This window comes from Amblyomma americanum, chromosome 5 (genome assembly GCF_052857255.1).
Source record: "Amblyomma americanum isolate KBUSLIRL-KWMA chromosome 5, ASM5285725v1, whole genome shotgun sequence".
Taxonomy (NCBI): domain Eukaryota; kingdom Metazoa; phylum Arthropoda; class Arachnida; order Ixodida; family Ixodidae; genus Amblyomma; species Amblyomma americanum.
Window position 1 is genome coordinate 180,897,156 of NC_135501.1, and position 21,665 is coordinate 180,918,820.

Here is a 21,665-nt window from a genome sequence, read left to right on the forward strand (position 1 = left end):
GGTTCTCATAGTTATAGCACAGATAGTGCTAGTCATTAGCAAATGGCATGCTTCCAACCGATGGCACCACACTGTGTGCATTGATTGCTACTGCTCTAGGCTGACACAAAGGGGTAAACATAGATCATCACCGTCAGAGTCCTTGATGAAAGCTTCGTTTGAGGACTGTGGAGAAGAATACTTGGCAGTATAGGCAGTGGCCGGCTTCCCCATCCAAGAACGAGAACGAGCAGTAGGGGCAAGCAGCCAAAACCATCTCTAAGGCAGACGAAACGTTGTTTTAACCTGCGTTTATAGGGTGAGCCAACCGGATTTGATACTCCATACTATTGACGATGACTACTAGTTGTTACTTCGTTGATGAATAATTATTTAAGAAATTGCTCTAATTGCTTGCTAAGAGATAACTACCAGTTGCCCGTTATTACACGCAGACAGAGAAGAAGAGTACGTAATTATCTAGGAGACATCAGCTGATGGTCGCATGCCCCAAACATCAGCAGGCCAAATAATTCACCAATGTAGCGAAAAAATGTCCTTTACCAACTGGCGTTTTGCGTTCGGCGGAGCGAAATTTCAATTAAAGAACGTCACAGTGGCTGAAAGTTCACAGTGCAAGGGAAGAAGCACAGGCGGTTCCTGTTCCTGTTTCCGTTATGTAGTATTCATTTCGACGCAGAAAACAAAAACAAAACGCACTGCCAGTAGGATGAAGCAACGTGCCGAAACGTGCTATGGAAGCTGGAATCGTTGCAACGGTCCGAAGCCTGCGTTTCATTGGTTCAACCGTTGCCATTGCAACCTGTAGAAGTCCCTAAAGCCCTTCACACGATCGAAGGGACCCCGGGTGAGGCAGCGTCCTGTGAGGTCCGTCAGGTGCACGTTGAACAGGAACCACGTGAAATTGGCCCGGATGCCTGGCGTCCCCATGATTACGTTGGCCTGGATGACAGCGACGCAAAACGAAAAGTTTTTAACGCTTGTACTGGCTCAACAAGTGAGAGAATATTCAACAGTACAACGAAAGTGTTAATTAATGCCATATTTCTATGGCCGATTTTCCCAGAGGCTCAGTCACGAGTTGACGTCATTGCACTCTTCCCATTTCTTTGCGCTGCAGGGTGAAATCAAGACATCTGGGAAGCTATAGATTTTTCTGCACACGTCAGAACAAAGAGCATAATTATCAGCAGCTGTTGATTAATGCGTATTAAATTGATATAGAAGAAGTTAGCGCAAAACTTAGACGAAGACAGAGAAGAAACACACAAGACGACTGTCTGTCGTCTTGTGTGTTTCTTCTCTGTCTTCGTCTAAGTTTTGCGCTAACTTCTTCTCTGTCTTCGTCTAAGTTTTGCGCTAACTTCTTCTATATCATGCTAAGCCAACTTGCCCGACAACACGCTCTTCTGTATTAAATTAAGTTTCATCTGCTGCGTTGTAAAGGCTAGCCGTCTTCTGCACAAGCCAGTGTGCAAGCCTGTATGCAAGCCTGTATGCAAGCCTGTGTGCAAGTCTGTATGCAAGCCTGTGTGGAAGCCTGTGTGTAAGCCTGTGTGCAAGCCTGTATGCAAGCCTGTGTGCAAGAATGTAGGCAAGCTTGTGTGCAAGCCTGTAGGCAAGCCTGTGCGCGAGCCTGTATGCAAGCCTGTGTGGAAGCCTGTGTGCAAGCCTGTGTAGAATCCTGTGTGGAAGCTTCTGTGCAAGCCTGTGTGCAAGCCTGTATGCAAGCCTGTGTGCAAGCCTGTAGGCAAGGTTGTGTGCAAGCCTGTGTGCATTGTGTGCCTGGTTGTTGCCAGTAGCGTGTGTGCGGTGCTACTAGGTACAAATCAGACGATCATTCTCTGTTATTTCCAGTTTTTCAAAATTTATTTAGGCTAGACCAATTGAATAGAAAGGGTACACAGAAAGAAAACAAGCATGCTCTTGTGTTACATCCTTGGTAGCGCTGTTTTCCAAACAAGCTTCTGGTCGCCTCTCAGGCAGTGCGTGGAAAGTATGTGGTGCTCATGACGCCGTGTGAGAATAATCAGTATACAGAAACAGGACGGTTTTCTATAGCTTAATTTAAATTTTTCTGAGTTGAAGTCCACTTGACAAAATAATAAAAAAAGTCTTCACTGTTAAGGAGGCACATGTCGTAGATAAAGAATAATTAGTATTGTCACGGACGCCGGTAGGACGTTCAATCCCTGGCAGAACAGTACCTGGCGAGCACACTGCGCAGAGCGTAGCCGGCAGGGCCTAGCACCGAGCAGAAGAGGACGAAGTCCGGCGCGCGACAAAGGTCGAAGACAGACCGCACGGGGGAGCCGGTAGCGTGATGGCTAAACTAAGTGCGGCATTGCCCCTCCTCTCTGGAAAGGCATCGACTCGATGCCTGACAGTGAGGGGAGCCACGTGTTGGTGTTAACAGAATCCCAGGCACCGAACGTGGTGAGAGTTGTCCTAGCGGGCATGGTATGGCTTGAGTCTTGCGACGTGCACAATTTCGGATGGCGGCGGGCGTCTGGAAGAACGAACACTCCCTTGCGGGCGCACTTCATACGTAACGTCGCTGAGTTGGCGGAGTACCTCGTAGGGGCCGAAGTAACGGCGCAAAAGCTTCTCGGAGCGACCGCGCAGACGGATGGGGCTCCAAACCCACACTTGATCGCCAGGCTGGAAAATGACTTCGCGGTGACGGAGGTTATAGCGGTGAGCATCGACTTCTTGCCGCACGCAGGTTCGTTGCCGAGCCAGCCGGCGGGCAGCCTCTGCATGGCGAACGAATGCATCAGCGTCGGCAACGGATGGGCGGGCAATATCGGGCAACAACATCGTGTCCAACATAGTCACGACTTCACGACCGTGTACCAAACGAAATGGCGTGAACCCCGTCGTCTCTTGAAGGGCAGTATTGTAGGCAAACGTGACGTACGGAAGGATTTCGTCCCAGTTCTTATGGTCGTCGTCGACGTACATAGAAATCATATCAGCGATAGTCTTATTGAGGCGCTCGGTTAGGCCGTTGGTTTGAGGATGGTAAGCTGAGGTCTTACGATGACTTGTGCCACTGAGCCGCATAACTTCCTGAGTAAGCGTGGACGTGAACGCTGTGCCTCGGTCAGTTAAAACGACATAAGGGGCGCCATGGCGGAGGACTATGCTGATGATGAAAAAGTCAGCAATTTCAGCAGCAGTGGCGCGGGAAGGGCTTTCGTCTCACATTGCCGGGTGAGGTAGTCGGTGGCAACCACAATATACCGGTTACCCAATGATGACGTGGGAAATGGGCCCAGTAAGTCCATGCCGACTTGGTGGAAAGGAATTCTCGGCGGAACAATGGGTTGGAGCAAGCCAGCCGGCTTGAAAGGTGGTTTCTTCCGACGTGACACTCGCGGCAAGTACGTACATAACGCTTGACAGTCGCAGAAAGCCTGGGCCAGTAATAACGGTGACGAACTCGTGCCATCGTTCGAGAAAACCCGAGGTGGCCGCAAGGACGCTCGTCGTGGCATGCCTGCAAAACGTCAGTGCGGGGCGCCATTGGAACCACGAGCAGGTAACCAGAGTCCGTCGGGGCGTAATTTCGTTTGTAGAGGGCGCCATCTCGCAAGCAAAACGACGACAAGCCATGCGCAAATAGACGAGGCGGTAACGAGGCGGTACCCTCAAGATAATCGATGAGTGGCCGCAATTCCGTGTCGTCCCTCTGGTGTTGAGCGAGGTCGGACGTGGTCAGAGCACCAATAAAGAGGGGGTCATCTTCGAGGTCATCAGAGCTGGACGGGATAGGAGCACGGACAAGCAGTCTGCATCGCTGTGTTTGTTGCCCGACTTGTAGACAACTGTTACATCTAATTCTTGCAAGCGAAGGCTCCAACGAGCTAGCCGGCCCGAGGTGTCTTTAAGATTCGCGAGCCAGCACAGTGAGTGGTGGTCACTCACGACCCGAAACGGGCGACCATTACAAGTAGGGCCGGAACTTCGTTATCGCCCACACAACAGCTAGGCACTCCTTTTCAGTGGTTGAGTAATTGGCCTCGGACCGAGACAGCGTGCGGCTGCCGTAAGCAATCACACGCTCAACACCATCTTGCCACTGGACGAGGACTGCACCGAGGCCAATGTTGCTGGCATCGGTGTGAAGTTCTGTATCCGCCTCCTCGTCAAAATGGGCAAGAATGGGCGTTGTTTGTAGGCGTTTGCGGAGCTTTTCGAAGGCGTCCTGCTGTTCCTGTGCCCAGACGAAAGGCTGATCGTCTTTTGTCAGCCGTGTGAGAGTCTCAGCCAGCCTGGAGAAGTCTTGCACGAAGCGTCGGTAATATTGCCGCGAAGCTTGCTTTTTGTCTGATCTTATCGCGGCAGGCACGCCGCATTATCAATTTTCTGGGACGCGAGACGCGACCAGAGTTATCTCGATTTTTCCTAGCCTCGCGCAAGTGTGCCTACTATGTTCTGGAACTTTCCTTGCCGCCTTTAAAATCGAGCACGGCTAAGAGCGGCGGGCATTCTGTTAGTCGACGACCGCCGAGCACGTTCGCTGCTATCGCCGCCGCTCAGTTTTCAGAGCTGTTCTTAGTGGGCGTAAGCCAGCCTATTAAAGTGTTCTCTTACGAGCTGCTCTGTGCCTTCCTCAAGACCGGACCCCAGTCGGTGCTACGTGACCCCGGCGGAGTTCCCGTCACCACCTCGTGACATCTGGTGGAGGTGCGGGGTACATGCACCCAACCCAACCTGGAAGATCCACCGTAGAGAACGAGAGCCAAGAAGATCCCGAGGTACGACACAGCCGCCGTCTTCAAGGCCTGCAAGCTCAGCACGGATTACTACCGGATCCTACTCGACAACGACAACAAGCTCCAGCGCCCACCATGACCGAGCCAGCGACGTCCACCCCTGTCATGCTCCACCAGCCACGGGTGCCTCCAACCTTCCACGGCTACCCTGGCGACGATCCGGAAGATTGAATAGACAACTTTGAGCGCGTGGCTACATTTAACAGGTGGGAAGATGACATGAAGCTCCGCTATGTTTTCTTTTCCCTTGATGGTCCTGCAAGAACGTGGTACGAAAACCACGAGACTACCTTGAAGACCTGGAAATTATTCAAGTCTGAAGTCGTGAAGGCGTTTACCAACATTCTCCGGAAGGAAAAGGCGCAGATGCTGCTGGACTCACGGATGCAGCACCCAAACGAAACTGTCAGTATGTACGTCGAAGAAATGCAGCGTCTTTTCCGCCGAGCTGACCCGAATATGACGGAGGAGAAGAAAACCGGATATCTAATGCGGGGCGTAAAGGAGTCTCTTTTCGCTGGACTCGTACGAAATCCGCCCAAGACTGTCGCCGAATTCGCCGAAGAAGCGTCAACGATTCAGAAGACCCTGGACGCCCGCACAAGGCAGTACAACCGACCACCACAGGTCTGCTCCAGCTTTCCGGACACGACGACTATAACCAGCGACTTGCGGGAGATCATCCGTGAAATCGCCCGCGAAGAACTACGCCGGCTGCTGCCATCATCTTCACAACCTCAAGTAGCGAGCCTGACGGAAGTCGTCCGTGAAGAAGTGCGGCATGCGCTTGGCTCCCCTTCTGCGACGACTGAACCTCAAGCTCCAGCCATGAGTTACGTCGCTGCAGTACGCAAGCCCGCGCCTCGACGTGCCACCCCAAGCCCTATTCGATGTGAGCCAGCAGTGCTGGACCACCGCCCTCCGGGCCCCGCCCACCCGACCTACGAACAACGTTCGGGCCCAAGGAAATGCGACACCTGGAGAACCCGTGACAACCGACCGCTGTGCTTCCACTGCGGTGAAGCCGGTCACGTCCTGCGTCACTGCCCGTTCCGACGCATCGGTCTTCGCGGATTCGCCGTTGGCGCACCACGACCACGCTTCGGCCAACATCCACAAGAAATCGACGACTACCAGCGCCGCGACGAATACGTGTCGAGCCGACTACCCTCGCCGCGAGCCTCCCGCTTCACGTCGCCCTGCCACAGCTACGCAGCGGCTGTGCGAGAAAGGTCCCCCAGCCCCCGTAGGGGAAACTGAAAACAGCAACCTTAGGAGGTGAGGTTGCTTCCCGGCAAAAAAAAACGAAGACCCTCCAACGACGAGAACTCACGGCGACGCCGCACCGACGACGACACGACGCCACTTAGAGACCCCCAGGCCACCGACATCGACAAGCCCCTGCAGCCGCAGTCGCAATCACCGACCAAGCCGTGACCCGACGCCGAAAGTTACGTGCAACGCAAGAGCAAGGACTTCCGATCTAGAGGTGACTGTCGACGGCCGAAACGTTACTGCTCTAATCGACACGGGAGCTGACTATTCCGTGCTGAGTGCTTCCTTCGCCGACCGGATCAAGAAAGTGACGACGACTTGGGATGGCCCGCAGATACGCACAGCAGGCGGACACCTAATCACGCCATCAGGAAGGTGCACTGCGAGACTGACTGTCAACGGACACACATATCCGACAGTATTCGTCGTACTTCAGAAATGTTCCCGTGACGTCATTCTGGGGATGGACTTCTTGACACAGCACCGCGCAGTCATCGACCTCAAGTCCAAGTCCATCACGCTTTCGACGGACGAAGCTTTACCTCCGAAAACGACCCCAGAGCAGTCAAAGGCCCTCAGTGTTCTCGATGAAGAACTAACCATCCCACCCCGGTCCAGCGTCATCGTCCCCGTCTGTGCAAGAAATTTCGAAGACGCAGAAGGCATCATCGAGGGAAACACGCAGTTGCTCTTAGACAGACGACTTGGCGTCGCAAGAGGCATCGCTCAATTGCGGCATGGAAAAGCCGAAGTACTGGTCACGAACTTCAGCGAAGAATACCGACACCTCAACAGAGGCACTACAATTGCGTTCTTGGACGAAGCAACAGATTTACTGGACGCCTTCATCATCTCCGACGAACCTGCAAATGACAGCCTAAAGCAAGACCATGCTCCCACGTTCGCCATCAACCCAGCATTACCCCGGGACCGACAAGAGAAAATCACCCTTCTTCTTCAAAGTTACAGCGAATGTTTCGCCTCGTCATCAAAGGTGCGACAAACGACGATAGCCAAACATCGAATTATAACCGACGAACACACCAGACCTCTCCGCCAAAGCCCTTACCGTGTGTCGCCGCGAGAACGACAGGCCATCCGGGACCAAGTAGAGGAAATGCTTCGCGACGACGTCATCCAACCTTCGAAGAGCCCATGGGCGGCACCGGTCGTTCTAGTGAGAAAGAAAGACGGTGCTCTTCGATTCTGCGTCGAATATCGGCGACTGAACAAGATTACGAAAAAAGACGTCTACCCCCTCCCGAGGATCGACGACACTCTGGACAGGCTCTGCCACACCAAGTATTTCTCGTCGATGGATCTCAAGAGTGGATATTGGCAGATTGAAGTCGACGAAAGAGACCGGGAAAAGACTGCCTTCATCACACCGGACGGACTGTACGAGTTCAAAGTCATGCCATTTGGGCTTTGCTCCGCACCCGCAACTTTCCAAAGGGTAATGGACACAGTGTTGGCAGGCCTCAAGTGGCAAACCTGTCTCGTCTATCTAGACGACGTTGTAGTCTTCGCAGCGAGCTTCGAGGAACACCTCCGGGGGCTGAAGGCAGTACTCGACGCAATCAAGTTATCCGGACTTACCCTGAAGCCTGAAAAGTGCCGGTTTGCCTACCACGAACTATTGTTTCTCGGCCACATCATCAGAAAAGACGGCGTGCGCCCCGACCCGCAGAAGACAGCCGCCATTGCCAATTTCCCGCAGCCTCATGACAAGAAGGCGGTCCGCAGATTTCTGGGATTGTGTGCTTATTACAGACGCTTTGTGAGGAATTTTTCGCGCGTCGCGGAACCTCTGACCAAGCTCTCCAAGGCAGACGTACCATTCACATGGAATTCGGCACAAGCGGAAGCCTTCAACGAACTTCAGCGTCTCCTGCAGTCTCCACCGGTGCTAGGGCACTTTGACGAAAACGCCGAGACAGAAATCCATACCTACGCAAGCAGCTTTGGTCTAGGCGCCGTGCTTGTCCAGAAAAACGAAGGAGTCGAAAAAGTAATAGCATATGCAAGTCGTTCATTGTCGAAAGCAGAAGCGAACTATTCGACTACTGAAAAGGAGTGCCTTGCGATCGTCTGGGCTACATCGAAGTTCCGTCCCTACTTGTATGGACGCCCGTTCAAGGTTGTGAGCGACCACCATGCATTGTGCTGGCTGGCTAACTTGAAGGACCCCTCTGGCCGTTTCGCGCGATGGAGCTTGCGCCTCCAAAAATTCGACGTCACGGTGGTCTACAAGTCTGGGCGAAAGCACTCCGACGCTCACTGCCTGTCACGAGCCCCTGTCGACACGCCGCCAAAAGACGATGACGACGACGCTTTCCTTGGACTGCTAAGTTCCAGCGACTTCGCACGACAGCAGCAATCTGATCCTGACCTACAGCGCCTGCACGATTATCTTGAGGGGAAGTCTCCTTCACCTCCTGCCCTCTTCAGGCGTGGACTATCGTCCTACTGTCTGCAACAGGGAATCGTCGTGAAGAAGAATTTCTCACCGAACAAGGCCGCCTACCTTCTCGTCGTCCCGAAGAGCCTTCGGGAGAAAATTCTGCAGGCTTCGCATGACGAACCAATGGCTGGCCACCTCGGGTGTACTCGCACCCTCCGCCGAATCCAAGAGAGATATTACTGGCCTCGTCTATCCTCCGACGTCGCGCACTACGTTAAGAGTTGTCGTGAATGCCAACGCCGGAAAACGCCATCGAAAAGACCAGCAGGGTTCCTGCAGCCGATTCGACCGCCATCAAGACCTTTCCAGGAGGTCGGTATGGACCTACTTGGCCCCTTCCCAACATCAACGACGGGCAACAAGTGGATTATTGTGGCGACCGATTATCTCACCAGGTACGCCGAAGCAAAGGCCCTCCCGAACGGCACAGCAGCAGAAGTCGCCAGATTCTTCGTCGAATCCATTCTTTTACGACACGGCGCCCCCGAAATACTGATAACAGACAAAAAGTATGGTGGGGCAGCCAGAAAAAGAATGTAAACCAATATGCTCCTGCCTGTGCCACTAAGTATAACAGGCTACTGATAACAGACAGGGGGACAGCGTTCACGGCGGAGCTAACCCAGGCCATTCTGCAGCACAGCCATACAAGTCACCGGAGAACAACTGCGTACCATCCGCAGACAAACGGGCTTACAGAACGCCTCAACAAGACCATCGCCGATATGCTTTCTATGTACGTAGACGCAGAACACAAGACATGGGACGTCATTCTTCCCTATGTGGTGTTCGCCTACAACACCGCTGTGCAAGAGACCACCCAAATGACACCATTTAGTCTCGTCCACGGGAGGGAGGCCACGACCACACTCGACGCCATGCTACCCGACGTTACCGACGAAAGTAACCTCGACGTCGCCGCCTACCTGCAGCGCGCAGAACAAGCTCGACGACTTGCCCGTGAGAGAATACAAGACCAGCAGCGCACCGACGCCCGACGCTACAATCTTCGAAGACGCGCAGTGCAATACAAGCCACGCGATAGAGTTTGGGTTTGGACGCCGATTCGCCGCCGCGGACTGAGTGAAAACCTTCTGCGCCGCTATTTCGGCCCGTACAGGATTCTTCGCAGACTGGGTAATCTGGACTATGAAGTCGTCCCTGACGGAGTTACAGCATCCCAGAGACGCCGCACACGCTCAGAAGTTGTCCACGTCGCCCGTCTGAAGCCTTACTATTCGCGCTAATGACTCTTTGTGTTTACATTATGAGTATTTATTTTGTATGCTCTGTATCTTTATGTCCGTTATCCCTGTTTTTAAGCATCGGATCGATGCTTCTTTAAGGGGGGAGTAATGCCGCGAAGCTTGCTTTTTGTCTGATCTTCTTATCGCGGCAGGCACGCCGCATTATCAATTTTCTGGGACGCGAGACGCGACCAGAGTTATCTCGATTTTTCCTAGCCTCGCGCAAGTGTGCCTACTATGTTCTGGAACTTTCCTTGCCGCCTTTAAAATCGAGCACGGCTAAGAGCGGCGGGCATTCTGTTAGTCGACGACCGCCGAGCACGTTCGCTGCTATCGCCGCCCCTGAGTTTTCAGAGCTGTTCTTAGTGGGCGTAAGCCAGCCTATTAAAGTATTCTCTTACGAGCTGCTCTGTGCCTTCCTCAAGACCGGACCCCAGTCGGTGCTACGTGACCCCGGCGGAGTTCTCGTCACCACCTCGTGACAATATGCGCAGAGGCCAAGAAACCGGCGCACAGCTCGCTTATCAGTGGGAGTCGGGAAGGCAGCTACAGCAGCCGTCTTGTCGGGGTCGGGGCTGACACCCTCAGGTGTCACAACATGGCCCAAAAACTTAAGCCGTTGGTACGTGAAGTGGCATTTTTCGGGTTTTAGAGATAGACCGGCTGATCGAATGGCCGTCAATGCTGCACTCAAGCGTTTGAGATGTTCTTCGTAGGTCGCAGCGAAAATAACCACATCATCAAGATAGACGAGACACGACTGCCATTTGAGGCCAACCAGGACAGTGTCCATCATTCTTTGAAAGGTGGCAGGAGAGGTACACAGGCCAAAGGGGAGCACCTTGAACTCGTACAAACCGTCAGGCGATATGAACGCGGTCTTTTCACGGTCACGTTCATCGACTTCGATCGGCCAGTACCCACTGCGTAGATCAAGAGAGGAAAAGTATCGGGCATGACGCAGGCGATCGAACGAGTCATCAATTCGGGGCAACGGATAAACGTCCTTTTTAGTAATCTTGTTGAGGCGACGATAGTCGACGCAGAATCGGAGAGTGCCATCCTTCTTGGCGACCAGCACAACGGGCGAAGCCCACGGGCTTGTTGACGGCTGGATAACCTCGTCGCGGAGCATTTCCTCAACCTGCCTCCGAATCACCTCCCGTTCTTTCGCAGACACACGATAGGGGTGGTGTTGTATAGGCCTCTCGCCTTCATCCACTACAATGCGGTGTTTAGCGACCGATGTTTGTCGAACTTTAGAAGTGGTCGCAAAGCAGTCACGAAAAGAGTCGAGGATCATGTGGAGGCGGTGTTTCTGATCGGCGGTTAGGTCGGGGTTCACGTCAGTCATAACGGGGGCGTCAGACGTCGATGCATGGGTATCGTTGAGGGAGCAGGCGCAGTGGGAGACTGAGTCACGAATTTCATCGAAATAGGCTATGGCGGTTGCTTGCGGCAAGTGGCGGTATTCGGCGCTAAAGTTCGTAACAAAAAGCTGCGTTCGTAGTCCGCGGAGGGAAGTAACACCCCGCGCAACGCAGACTTGTTGACTCAGCAATAACGACAGGTTACCTTCCGCAACCCCGTGAGGAGTGCGTGGGTTGGAGCATTCCACCGTAATAAACAAACTGGAGCGTGGTGGTAGCGTGCCATTGTCATCAAACACGCGAAAAACAGGCCTGTCGGGCTCGCTGCTGTCGGCTATGGCACAATGAGGTGAGAACGTCACGACAAGTTCGCGGAGGTTGATTATCGCACCGTGTTCCCGAAGAAAATCTAACCCGAGGATGAGGTCCTTCGAGCAATGAGCCAACACAGCGAAGCAGGCAGTGATGGTGACACCACGAATCTCCATTCTAGCGGTGCAGACGCCAAGCGGTGTCACCAGATGGCCTCCAGCTGTCCGGATGTGTGTTCCAGGCCAAGGTGTCAGTACTTTCCTCAGGACAAGCGTCAGACCACGACTCATGACGGAGAAATCGGCGCCGGTATCTACGAGAGCAGTCACGCGGCGGCCATCAACGATGACCGAGATTTCAGCCGAAGCTTGGTCACCGTCAGAAAAACGCTGTGTGAGGGAGGTCGGACTAGGGGATCGTTCTCGTGGTCGGGTTGGGGCGTCAAGCGGAGGCGTCTCCGTTCGTCGAAAAGTCGTCGGACTTAAGGGTCGTTCAGATTGTCCAATTGAGGCGTCAAGCGAAGAAGGCGTCTCTGGGCGTCGAAAGGTCGTCGCGGCGTGGGGTCGGAGATCGGGTCGCATGCTAACGTCGGTGAGCGGAGGATGTTCGTCATTATGTCCGGTGACGGCGGCCCTACCTCCGGGGGTCGCCGTCCTCAGTTTTCCCGGCGCGGGCTGGAGGACTGCTGGACGTAGGACTGGCGAACTGGTGAAGAAAACCGTCGAGGCGACGGTGACCTGGACTGACGTTGGGCAGTGGGTACAGGTGGGACGTTGGCCGCTAGGTACTGATCGATCTCGCGGGGTCGTTCACCATAGCGCGGCAGGGGTGCGTCGGGCGAAAAGCCGCGCAGGCCAATCCGGCGGTACGGGCAGTGACGACGGATGTGGCCTGCTTCGCCGCAATGGAAGCACAGGGGCCTGTTGTTCGGCGTTCGCCACATGTTTGCCTTCGTGACGGGTTGGCGGTCGTCTGGCAGCGCTGTCGTATGCGGGAATCGGTGGGACGGCGCGGTAGGGGCAGGAGAGTAGAACGCCGGCGGTGGTGGCGCAGGACTTCGCAATGTCTCGCTGTATGTCATCACATAGGGCGCTGGCGGTGGCGGCGGTGGAGTGGGCTGCACCGTGCGGCGTATCTCGTCACGGACAGCCTCCGAGATGGCGGTGACACTAGGAGGCTGCTCCACAGAGCGAAGCTTCTGCAGCTCTTCGCGAACGATGCTCCTGATGAGCTCTCGGAGGGAGGTGTTCTCATCCCCGGGCCTCGTCATGTGGCACTCCACAGCAGTGATGTTTGAGGAACGGCCGTAGTGCTCAAACCGCTGCTGCAGGGCGCGCTCCATGCCTGCCGCCTCCTTTGCAAAATCGGCGACTGTAGCCGGAGGAACGCGCACGAGCCCAGCGAGCAATTGCTCCTTGACGCCCCGCATCAAATGGCGCACCTTCTTGGCTTCCGACATCGAAGGATCAGCGCGGTTGAAAAGCCGGGTCATGTCCTCCACGAACATCGCCACGCTCTCGTTTGGCTGCTGCGCTCTCGATTGCAGGGCCAATTCAGCACGCTCCATCCGCTCGTTGCTGCTGGACGTATCCAGAAACTGGCGCCGGAAGTCTTGCCAGGTGTGGATGGAGGACTCGTGGTTTTCGAACCACGTCTTGGCGCCGTCCTGGAGGGAAAAGTAGACGTTCCGAAGCTTGCGGTCCTCGTCCCACAGATTAAATTGAGAGACCATGTCATACCCGTTCAACCAGTCCTCCACATCTTCAAACTTGTCACCATGAAACGGCGCGGGCGTACGAGGCGAATGAAGAAGCAGCGGTGGCGAACTCACAGTTTTCTGGAAGGTCTGGCTGGCCACCGTAGAGGTCATCTTGCGGGATGGCGCGGCGAGGGGATTGTACTCGGGAGCTAAGCCTTTCAAGCGGCGGCTTGACTTGTGGACAGGTGTCATGTCCAGGGGGTGTGGCTGAGCGCTGGAGGTTCCTGGGACCTCTTCGTACATAGATCGTACCCAGCAGCTGCACCAAATATGTCACGGACGCCGGTAGGACGTTCAATCCCTGGCAGAACAGTACCTGGCGAGCACACTGCGCAGAGCGTAGCCGGCAGGGCCTAGCACCGAGCAGAAGAGGACGAAATCCGGCGCGCGACAAAGGTCGAAGACAGACCGCACGGGGGAGCCGGTAGCGTGATGGCTAAACTAAGTGCGGCAATATGCCGCAAGTTTCACCCTTTATCTTCTGTTACATTAAAAGTAGCCTTTTTGGACATAGACGAGCACTCTTTCGGCATAGCATTGTCAGCGGTGCAGTGGAACAGAATACACCTAAGACATGCTAGCTAGTAGGACTTGGCATAGAGATGCGCTGACTACATTGCGGAAGGGAAGACACAAAACGACTTGTGCTATATGTGTGCTAAGATGTACAACCAACTAGCCCCTTTTTAAGCTTTGATAACTAGTAGGCTGGTCAATGACTACTGTATAGATGACTCTTAAGCTATTACTTTCAGAATTAATATTTATTGAGAGGCGGGTACGCCACCAATATCCATATCAGGTTTTACAATTTTTAAAACGCACTTAACCTCGGTTCTGTGATTCAACAAATTTTGCCTACATCGCGCCAAAATGCTTGCGCTTTTTAGAGCGTACAGGCACCCCTCTAGTGCACGCTACTCGCCGAAATAGGGCAAATGTGTTCTGATATAGCGCTGAGGGTATTAGCATGTTCTCGAAATTCTAAAAACTGATATGAATACCACTTGCGGTGGGCTATACGCACCTCAATAAAGAAGATTAACACTTTGTGTTGAGCCGCCGCGTTGGCTGAGTGGTTATGGCACTCGGCTGATGGCCCGAAAGACGCGGGTTCGATCCCGGCCGCGGCGGTCGAATTTCGATGGAGGCGAAATTTTAGATTCCCATTTACAGTGCGATGTCAGTGCACGTTAAAGAACCCCAGGTGGTCGAAATTTCCAGAGCCTCTCACTACGCCGTTCCTCATAGTCTGAGTCGCTTTGGGCCGTTAAAACCCATAGACCAAACTTTGTGTTGAAATGTTAACTACTTATTACGAATTAAACCATCCTAGTAGTCAACACGTCTGAGCGGTACTCCGATAAGCTACACCGCTGACAACGCTATGCCGAAGAATGTGCACTTGCAACTCAAAAATCCTATATTTAAATATTGCAGAACATGTTAGGTGAAGGAAGCGACATAGAGTGATACCAAACTGGTTAAACAGACACTTAAGAGAATTCAGAGTTGCCGTGTACCAATAGACTGCATAATTCGAAACATAAAAACGCTAGTTTACCTGAACATGAAGCGCTTACGAGGTATGAAAGGTCTTCAAATGAAATGAAGGTGTATCCATTAGTGGTCACATTTGCAAGGAGGCTGTAACGCGCCGCCATAGTTTTAAGGTGCATGAGGACTCCCATAAAAGCTGGACTCCTCATGAAACCTGGAACGTGGCACTTAAAGTGGGCGGCCTTATGCCTTCTCACAAGCAAGGAATCGTGTCTCTGCCTGCTTGTTTCAAGTGCGAATCTGAAGGGCTAGGATAAACCTCTATTTGCTTCACCTGTGCCTGAGGCGTTTGGCATAAATGTCACAATTGGACCTAGGGGTCAGATAATTTTAATGCGGTTTTCTCGACAATAATTGCGCCCTTCGATACCGGAGATAAACATGCCATGAAGTGAGCTATAGAGTCGATTATTAATAAGAATAAGTTGGCCTTGTATTTAGTGTGCCTTCAAGCGTGCGCAATTATTACGTGCTAACGCTATGTACGTCTTAGGTGCTTTTACTTCAGTTTGAACTGTGCATATGCGCAAGCACTAAAAAGAAACAACCTAAGCATAAACAAAGTAAGGGGAGGAGTCGAAACCAGCAACCATTGCTAATGACGGTATCAATTAAGTGCATGTCTTAGATGCAGCACAACACACACGAAAAGGCACTTCTTTGAATCCCATTTAAAACTTCTCAAATATTGGGCTCCCTTTTTACATTGTTGCAATGCCGCTCTTTGAGCTTTCTGTACAAAGGCGACCAGGAAAATGGCTCAAGAAGGAAAGATTTTCTCGTGCACGGAGCGTAGAGTGGTTTGCAACGCCTCAGCGCGCACTATTGACTGTGTGATTCCAACGGACACACCGCGTTTAAGCACACATGCTCGTCAATTATTTTGCGTAGTACGTATTCAACGAAGTGTAAAAAAAAACTTAAAAAAAGCAAATCGGCCTTTCTGAAAGGTCCAGTTAAACAGCCCTAATAGTAAAGCCACGTGCCTTAAATGGTACGAGAAAAAAAAACGGTCACTCAAAATACAAGTGGAGACCTTTAAATGTCGTGTTTATTTATTTGATTTTCTATGCTTTTCAAATGCCGGCAATTTCTACAACCCAGTATGGAATTGCTTGAGTAGTTTTGCAGCTTTTATCCCGGAAGATTGCATCGGCTTTCTCAACTGGAGGTGAAATTGAGAGAGCCAGCATAAAAAGCAGGCCAAGGAATGTGGGTAGTTCGTTCTCCTTATGCGGTAAGAATTTGATTAAGAGGGAATGTAAAGAACTTCGCGCGTTGGAGGAAAAGCAGCACAACCACCCAGCAATGGCCGTAATGATTGCCTGCAATGCAGTGGCTCATATTGTTTTTTTTTGCGTTTAACTGAATCGCAGAAATGCTCGCCCAAGACCCTGTCAAAATTATGTTCGCAATAGAGGTCGCTGTATGCCAGCCGCACTTAACACTTCATAGTCGTTTTTGGTGTTCTATCATACGCCTTCGTATTTTTTACTTTTCGCTTTTTTGCGCTTTGTTTTTGCGCCGCTGTTTTTATTGTGTATCCTCGCTTCACGTTTTAGTTCGTTCGTGGTACTTGCTATTAGTTATGAACGTTTTTTTGCTATTCGCTTCACCGTAAATATAGCCAAAATTGGATACAATTATGCATGAAAAAATATAATAAATTGTTTAAGGTACGCGGGCAAGAGGAAGAGGCATGACTTCTTGCTTGAATTAAGAACACTTAATGTGATTCCTGGTTAGAGCTACGTTAAGTAGGGCGAATGTGATGTGACCTGCGCTTATTTATTCTCGCTTGGGTACTCTTTCATAAGCCAGGCAGTAGGGGACCGGGGTGCGTAATAAAGAAAAGACAAATTCACCTTGTCCATCATAAACCGCAGCGTGTCAAATGTCTGTAAAACCACTTTGCCGGTGTCTGCGAAGGATCTGTTGCTGCTAAAACCAATGGTGATCCTCTCACTGTGAAGCTCTTGTGGAGTAACGCCACAGGCCTGCAAAAAGAGGCATGCATATGATTGAAAGGAAAGCGTAACATACTTCTTGAAAAAGAGGTTACTGCGCTTGAAAACACCAACAAGAAAAGCAGAAGTGGACAGGACGCCCATCCTGACCCATTATACTTTTCTTGTCGGTGTTTTCTATCGCAGTAACCTCTTTTTCTAGAACATCCACCAACTATCCCAACTTGCAGCCATACCTAACATACTTAGATTTCGCGCTTCTTGTAGCTGACTCCTATGTTTTTTTCTTCATTAATCGGCGATTAAGGAGTGCCCATGCAAGAAAGTGCTTCATTGTAGTCGGCATTATAAGCGTTCTTCAAAACTATGTAAGTGAAAAACGATGCCCAGTATAAATCATCTGCGACATGAAAGCTGTTCTTTGTCAGGAAACACTGCGATGACAGCGGCTAAGCCTATCCCCACGAGGAAAGGACGCTACATGTAACTAAACCTTGGAGCTCATATCCTCAAGGTAGGTACAGTGGGCCACTTGAAAAGCGGGGAGTGATGGTGGACGAGGTTCAATTAGCCTTTTGATGGAGCCTTAATTTGGAAATATCAAGCTTTCTTGGGATACTGAAATTTAAGTACTGAAAACAGCTGTGACATCTGTATTTATGGTCGTGTAATTAACAAAGCCCGACCGATAGATAAGTATTCGTTTTCATCTCTTTTACGAAGCCCTTGGTCACGGTTCTGCACTCCCAAATACACGCGTCATAATATTGCTGACACTCTTTTTTGAAGACGTTGCCCCCTGTGATACTAATCACTACTTTCGTAGACTGACTTCAAAGGCTTACCGCGAGTACCGACCACCCTTGCCGCTTCGAGATGCTGATGCACAAGGACCGTCATTTGATCCCCGTTTATTGTTTTAAGATTCGTAATTCCTGGGGACGTAAAACGTTCGCCAGCTTTTTTCATGTATTTAAATTCAGGGATTCTAATGTTTCCAAACAAGAAAATGTGCACTCGAACGCGTGGCTTTCAAACTCCTCACCACCATCGGCGAATCCCCTTCAAACCTTACATGAGGATGTTGAAACAGCGCAAAGGCGTACAAAGGAAGAAAATAAAGGATGTAACCTCAAGCTGGTTCGTGTCCCGTTGCGCTGTTCTACCGCTACGTTCGACCAACTTGCCCAGCAGTGCATGTTGTCTACGTTCGGATATTGAACTTGCCCATCAGTTCAAGTTCAGTACGCGCGGAGAAGCAATAGTTGCATCCCCTCGTTGAGGCCTGATTGGACTGTCGTTTGCCACAGTGAGTCCAAAGATCTCATGTTCAACATTCTCCAGCAAAAATTTTGAAAATTGTAAAATTGCAACACGATGTTAAGATAATATTGAAGGTAACGATCCATTCTTTCTTTTGTAGTGTTTCCATAAGTCGCATCGAACAGTCAAGACCGCCAAAGACAATCAATGGGCAACACTTTTGACGATAGCAAAAACGCTAACAGAAAAAAAGATACGGGACTGCCGTCGGCTGATCTGCGGATATATTTAATGCTATAGTGAAACCTTGCTTTATCTGAAATTATTGCTTTCATAAAGGAATCCCCGCTCAAAACTGCTTTTGTTCCGAAATACTCGGTGTGGTCATGCAGAAACAGGCAGCAAAAGCCTTCTGAAGCCAATCTGCAAAGGACACTTGCCGTCGAGTAGTCCGATATGGACATGCTGGTGCATTCTTTGTACAGGGCATCGAATGGGTGGGCGTGCCTTTGCTGCGTGCGGTAGAGAAGGACGCCCATTTGGAACGAGAAGGCCACGGTCAGTGAGGGAATCCCGAAGTTGGACAAGGCCATCGGGACAGCCTTTTCCTGCAAATGCGCACACAAAAAATTGGCGGCGGCTTAGGGCTGATTAAACCTGGAGTTACGCGATAGCTACAGCTGGCCGAGTGGAACTTGGTCACGTGACCAACCACGTGACGAACCACGTGATCAGCCACGGCGCCGCGCCGCAGGCAGCTGCTCCGCACCAAGTGACAAACCACGTGACAGCGTTGCGGCGTAGCCACAAGGTGGCGGCGCAGCCACGCTGAAGGCTCGAAATGCTACCGTGATGTAGCTATCGCTACAAAACCTTTCCCCAAACCCTGAGTTGGAGTTTCTTGTTGCCAAACGAAAGGAACTTTCCTGCTGGAATAAGAGAACCCGGGAGGGAGAATTTCGAGCAGCCAGCGAGGTAAGAGCACGGCTCAAGTCCTGTCCCTTCTTTTAACCGCGCAGTGTTAATCAGCTTTTGTAGCGTGGACTCCGTGTTTCCGCGCCGATAGAGTTAACACGCTGAGCTTGGGATTAAAATATTAATGTTCAGTCTCTCTGGAACAGGCCTTGTGACGGACTCATGCATGCAACAATGCAGTAACCGTAAGCCCTCAATATATGCTGAGATGTGAAAGAAACAGTTTTCTTCCATTTGTCGCTGATAATTCTCAGAGGGAATCTGCGACATTCTTATGTGGCGTCCAGTTTACGTTTGCTTTTGTTTCTGTGAAATTTTGAAAAAGCAGTAGACCTAAAAGAATGAAGACAGAAAGTTAATGGCTTATGGCGATTTAACGTCCCAAAGCGACTCAAGCTTTAGAGAACGTCGTAGTGAAGGGCTCCGGAAATTTCGACCACCTGGGGTTCTTCAACGTACACTGACATCGCACAACAGTACACAGGCATCTAGGATTTCGGCTCCAACAAAATTCGACCACTGCGGCCGGGATCAAACCCGCGACTTTGGGGTCAGCAGCCGAGCGCCATAACCACTGAGCCATCGCAGCGGCGAAGAAAGTGTCGTGGTCATGAAGTTTTTATTTGGCTTCTGTCTCCATGTGTTTTTTTTGTGCTACTTCTAACAATTTTAGTCAGCGAAATTCTGAAGATAAAAATCTTGACACATTTTTTACTTTTGTTGTTTGTGCTCACCATTGGTAGCAGCAGGGTACTCGGGCTCTTGAGTGCGTTGGCCGGCAAAGTGGTGCACGGTAACCGATTTGGTGACGTCAGAACACTGGTGATTATTACCACAATGTCGACGTCACTCCTGACAACAAAGGAAACGAAAAATTAGTAAGCGCGGAGCTTTGAAACTGAACGCTACATAGCAGAGTTGACAGCTCAGAGAACATCCAATCACATTCAATGTTGAGTGAAACATTAAACAAGCAACTTATTTTCACATCAGATAGCAAAGAGTGATGCTTTTCGATTATTCGTTCTAAATTTCTCAAGAAGAAACATATGTTTTGAACCGCTGGCATGGGAAATGTTTGTCGAAAGTGAATTCCAGCTATTCTAGACAATCTTTTTATGAAATTTTGCAGCCCATGTGAAGATCAGGCCGTGTCATCACTCCGGGTGTAGATGAGCTCTTCTCAGGTTCGAAATGAGCTCCCTTTCAAACGTGGACAGGACTAAGTGGATTGAACGCAGAAACACTCTGGACGAAGCGCTTCGCACAGTATATTGGTGTTCGCCTCAAGCATAGCCATATCCCTGTTTGCAAGCTAGCTCTGTTCGAATTCAACTTGAAAAACAGAAATACCAACTATCTTCATTCCCTTCTGTTTCAATGTTAACATGTGTTGAACCTCACTATGTCCTATGATGGTCGCTGCAGTGATACTTATTGAATATTTTATCCCTGAGGACGAGTGAATACCATGCTTAGTAATAAGCAGCTGTATCTGTAAGATTTAATTTTTCAGAAATACGAGGGGAACAGGCTGGATAAAAAAGATTGCTTCTTCCTCTCTCTCTTTCTTCGTGAAAAAAGCGGTACCTAGTCTTTCTGGTTTCGGGCTCAAAGCATACTGATTATTAATATGGAATTCGCAGAGATATTGAAGCAAAGATATGTTTTCTTTTGATGTCTTTTTTTCATATGGAAAGCTGCATGCTTGTGTGCTAATCTACCTGTACCTAGGTGTTCGCGTCGAATTTATGATGCAGCCGTTACGATGACAGTAATGATCAATGCAACAGCAGCACGAGTTTCAGAGTGAAGCAAAACAGTGGTGTGACCACTCCGGGAACACATCAATAGCTTCTTACTCCAGATAACAAAACACTGCACTCATGGACGTTTTCCCGGGTTATAAACAATGAAACCGCAATATTAGCCTGCTCATCCTAGAGAAAATTGGTTATGGGCGACTTGCATACATATTTGACCCTGACTGGTAAGTTTGGGCACGATTGAGTGATCTTTTAGTGAGGAGAGACGAAATGACGGAGAAGGAGATAAAATGAAGGACATGAATGATTTCGCTGTGCTCGAGGTTACATGGCCACTCCGAAGTACACTGATGCAGCGTTGCAATCTATTATTCTCTATAGGCTCAGGTTAAATCCTCTTCTAGAGATAACACTGAGTGGAAACCCCGCTGAGCGATAAGTTTCTAAACCTACTTCGTTTTCATTTGTGTTCATGTGGAAGTGACTTCCTCAAGTTTTAAAGCGCAAAATAAACGTGTATGTTCTCTTGTTCATTATATAAGAAAGGCTAGCTTGGAGGTAAAGAAAAGGTTATGCTTCGAAGGGTAAGGGTCCCTTGACACTCGTGGTCTATTAGGCTATCACTTGTTTGCAAGCACAACACGTAACAGCATAAAAGTGGACGGGAAAGTTAAAATGCACATGTGCGGAACATGCTGCGGAAGTCGTGCAAATACTGATGCTAACAAGTAGTCAGGTGAAAAACGAACGTAAACTCAGGTTGTACTCAATGCTATATTATTATTTTTTTCTGTCATGAACTGCGGAATAAGCAAACAAGAAGTTTTCTCTCCTTGTTACACTCTTCCATTTGCCCTCACAAAGTGTTCTACCCACACGAATAGCAACATACCTTATGAAATTTCCAGTGCAATTCTCGTGCTTAA

General features: G+C 50.5%; 1 protein-coding gene across 1 annotated transcript in view; it reads right to left on the reverse strand.

Annotated features, from left to right (window-relative positions):
- Positions 1–773: 773 nt before the first annotated feature.
- LOC144134432 (uncharacterized) overlaps positions 774–21,665 on the reverse strand; it is a 28,743-nt gene continuing 7,851 nt past the window's right edge. Inside the window, exons 5-8 of the mRNA XM_077667347.1 lie at positions 19,708–19,825; positions 18,439–18,606; positions 16,634–16,765; positions 774–942 (exon numbers count right to left, since the gene is read on the reverse strand). Coding sequence (XP_077523473.1) covers positions 775–942; positions 16,634–16,765; positions 18,439–18,606; positions 19,708–19,825 — 586 coding nt within the window. The 3' untranslated portion in view covers position 774. The remainder of the gene's footprint in view (positions 943–16,633; positions 16,766–18,438; positions 18,607–19,707; positions 19,826–21,665) is intronic.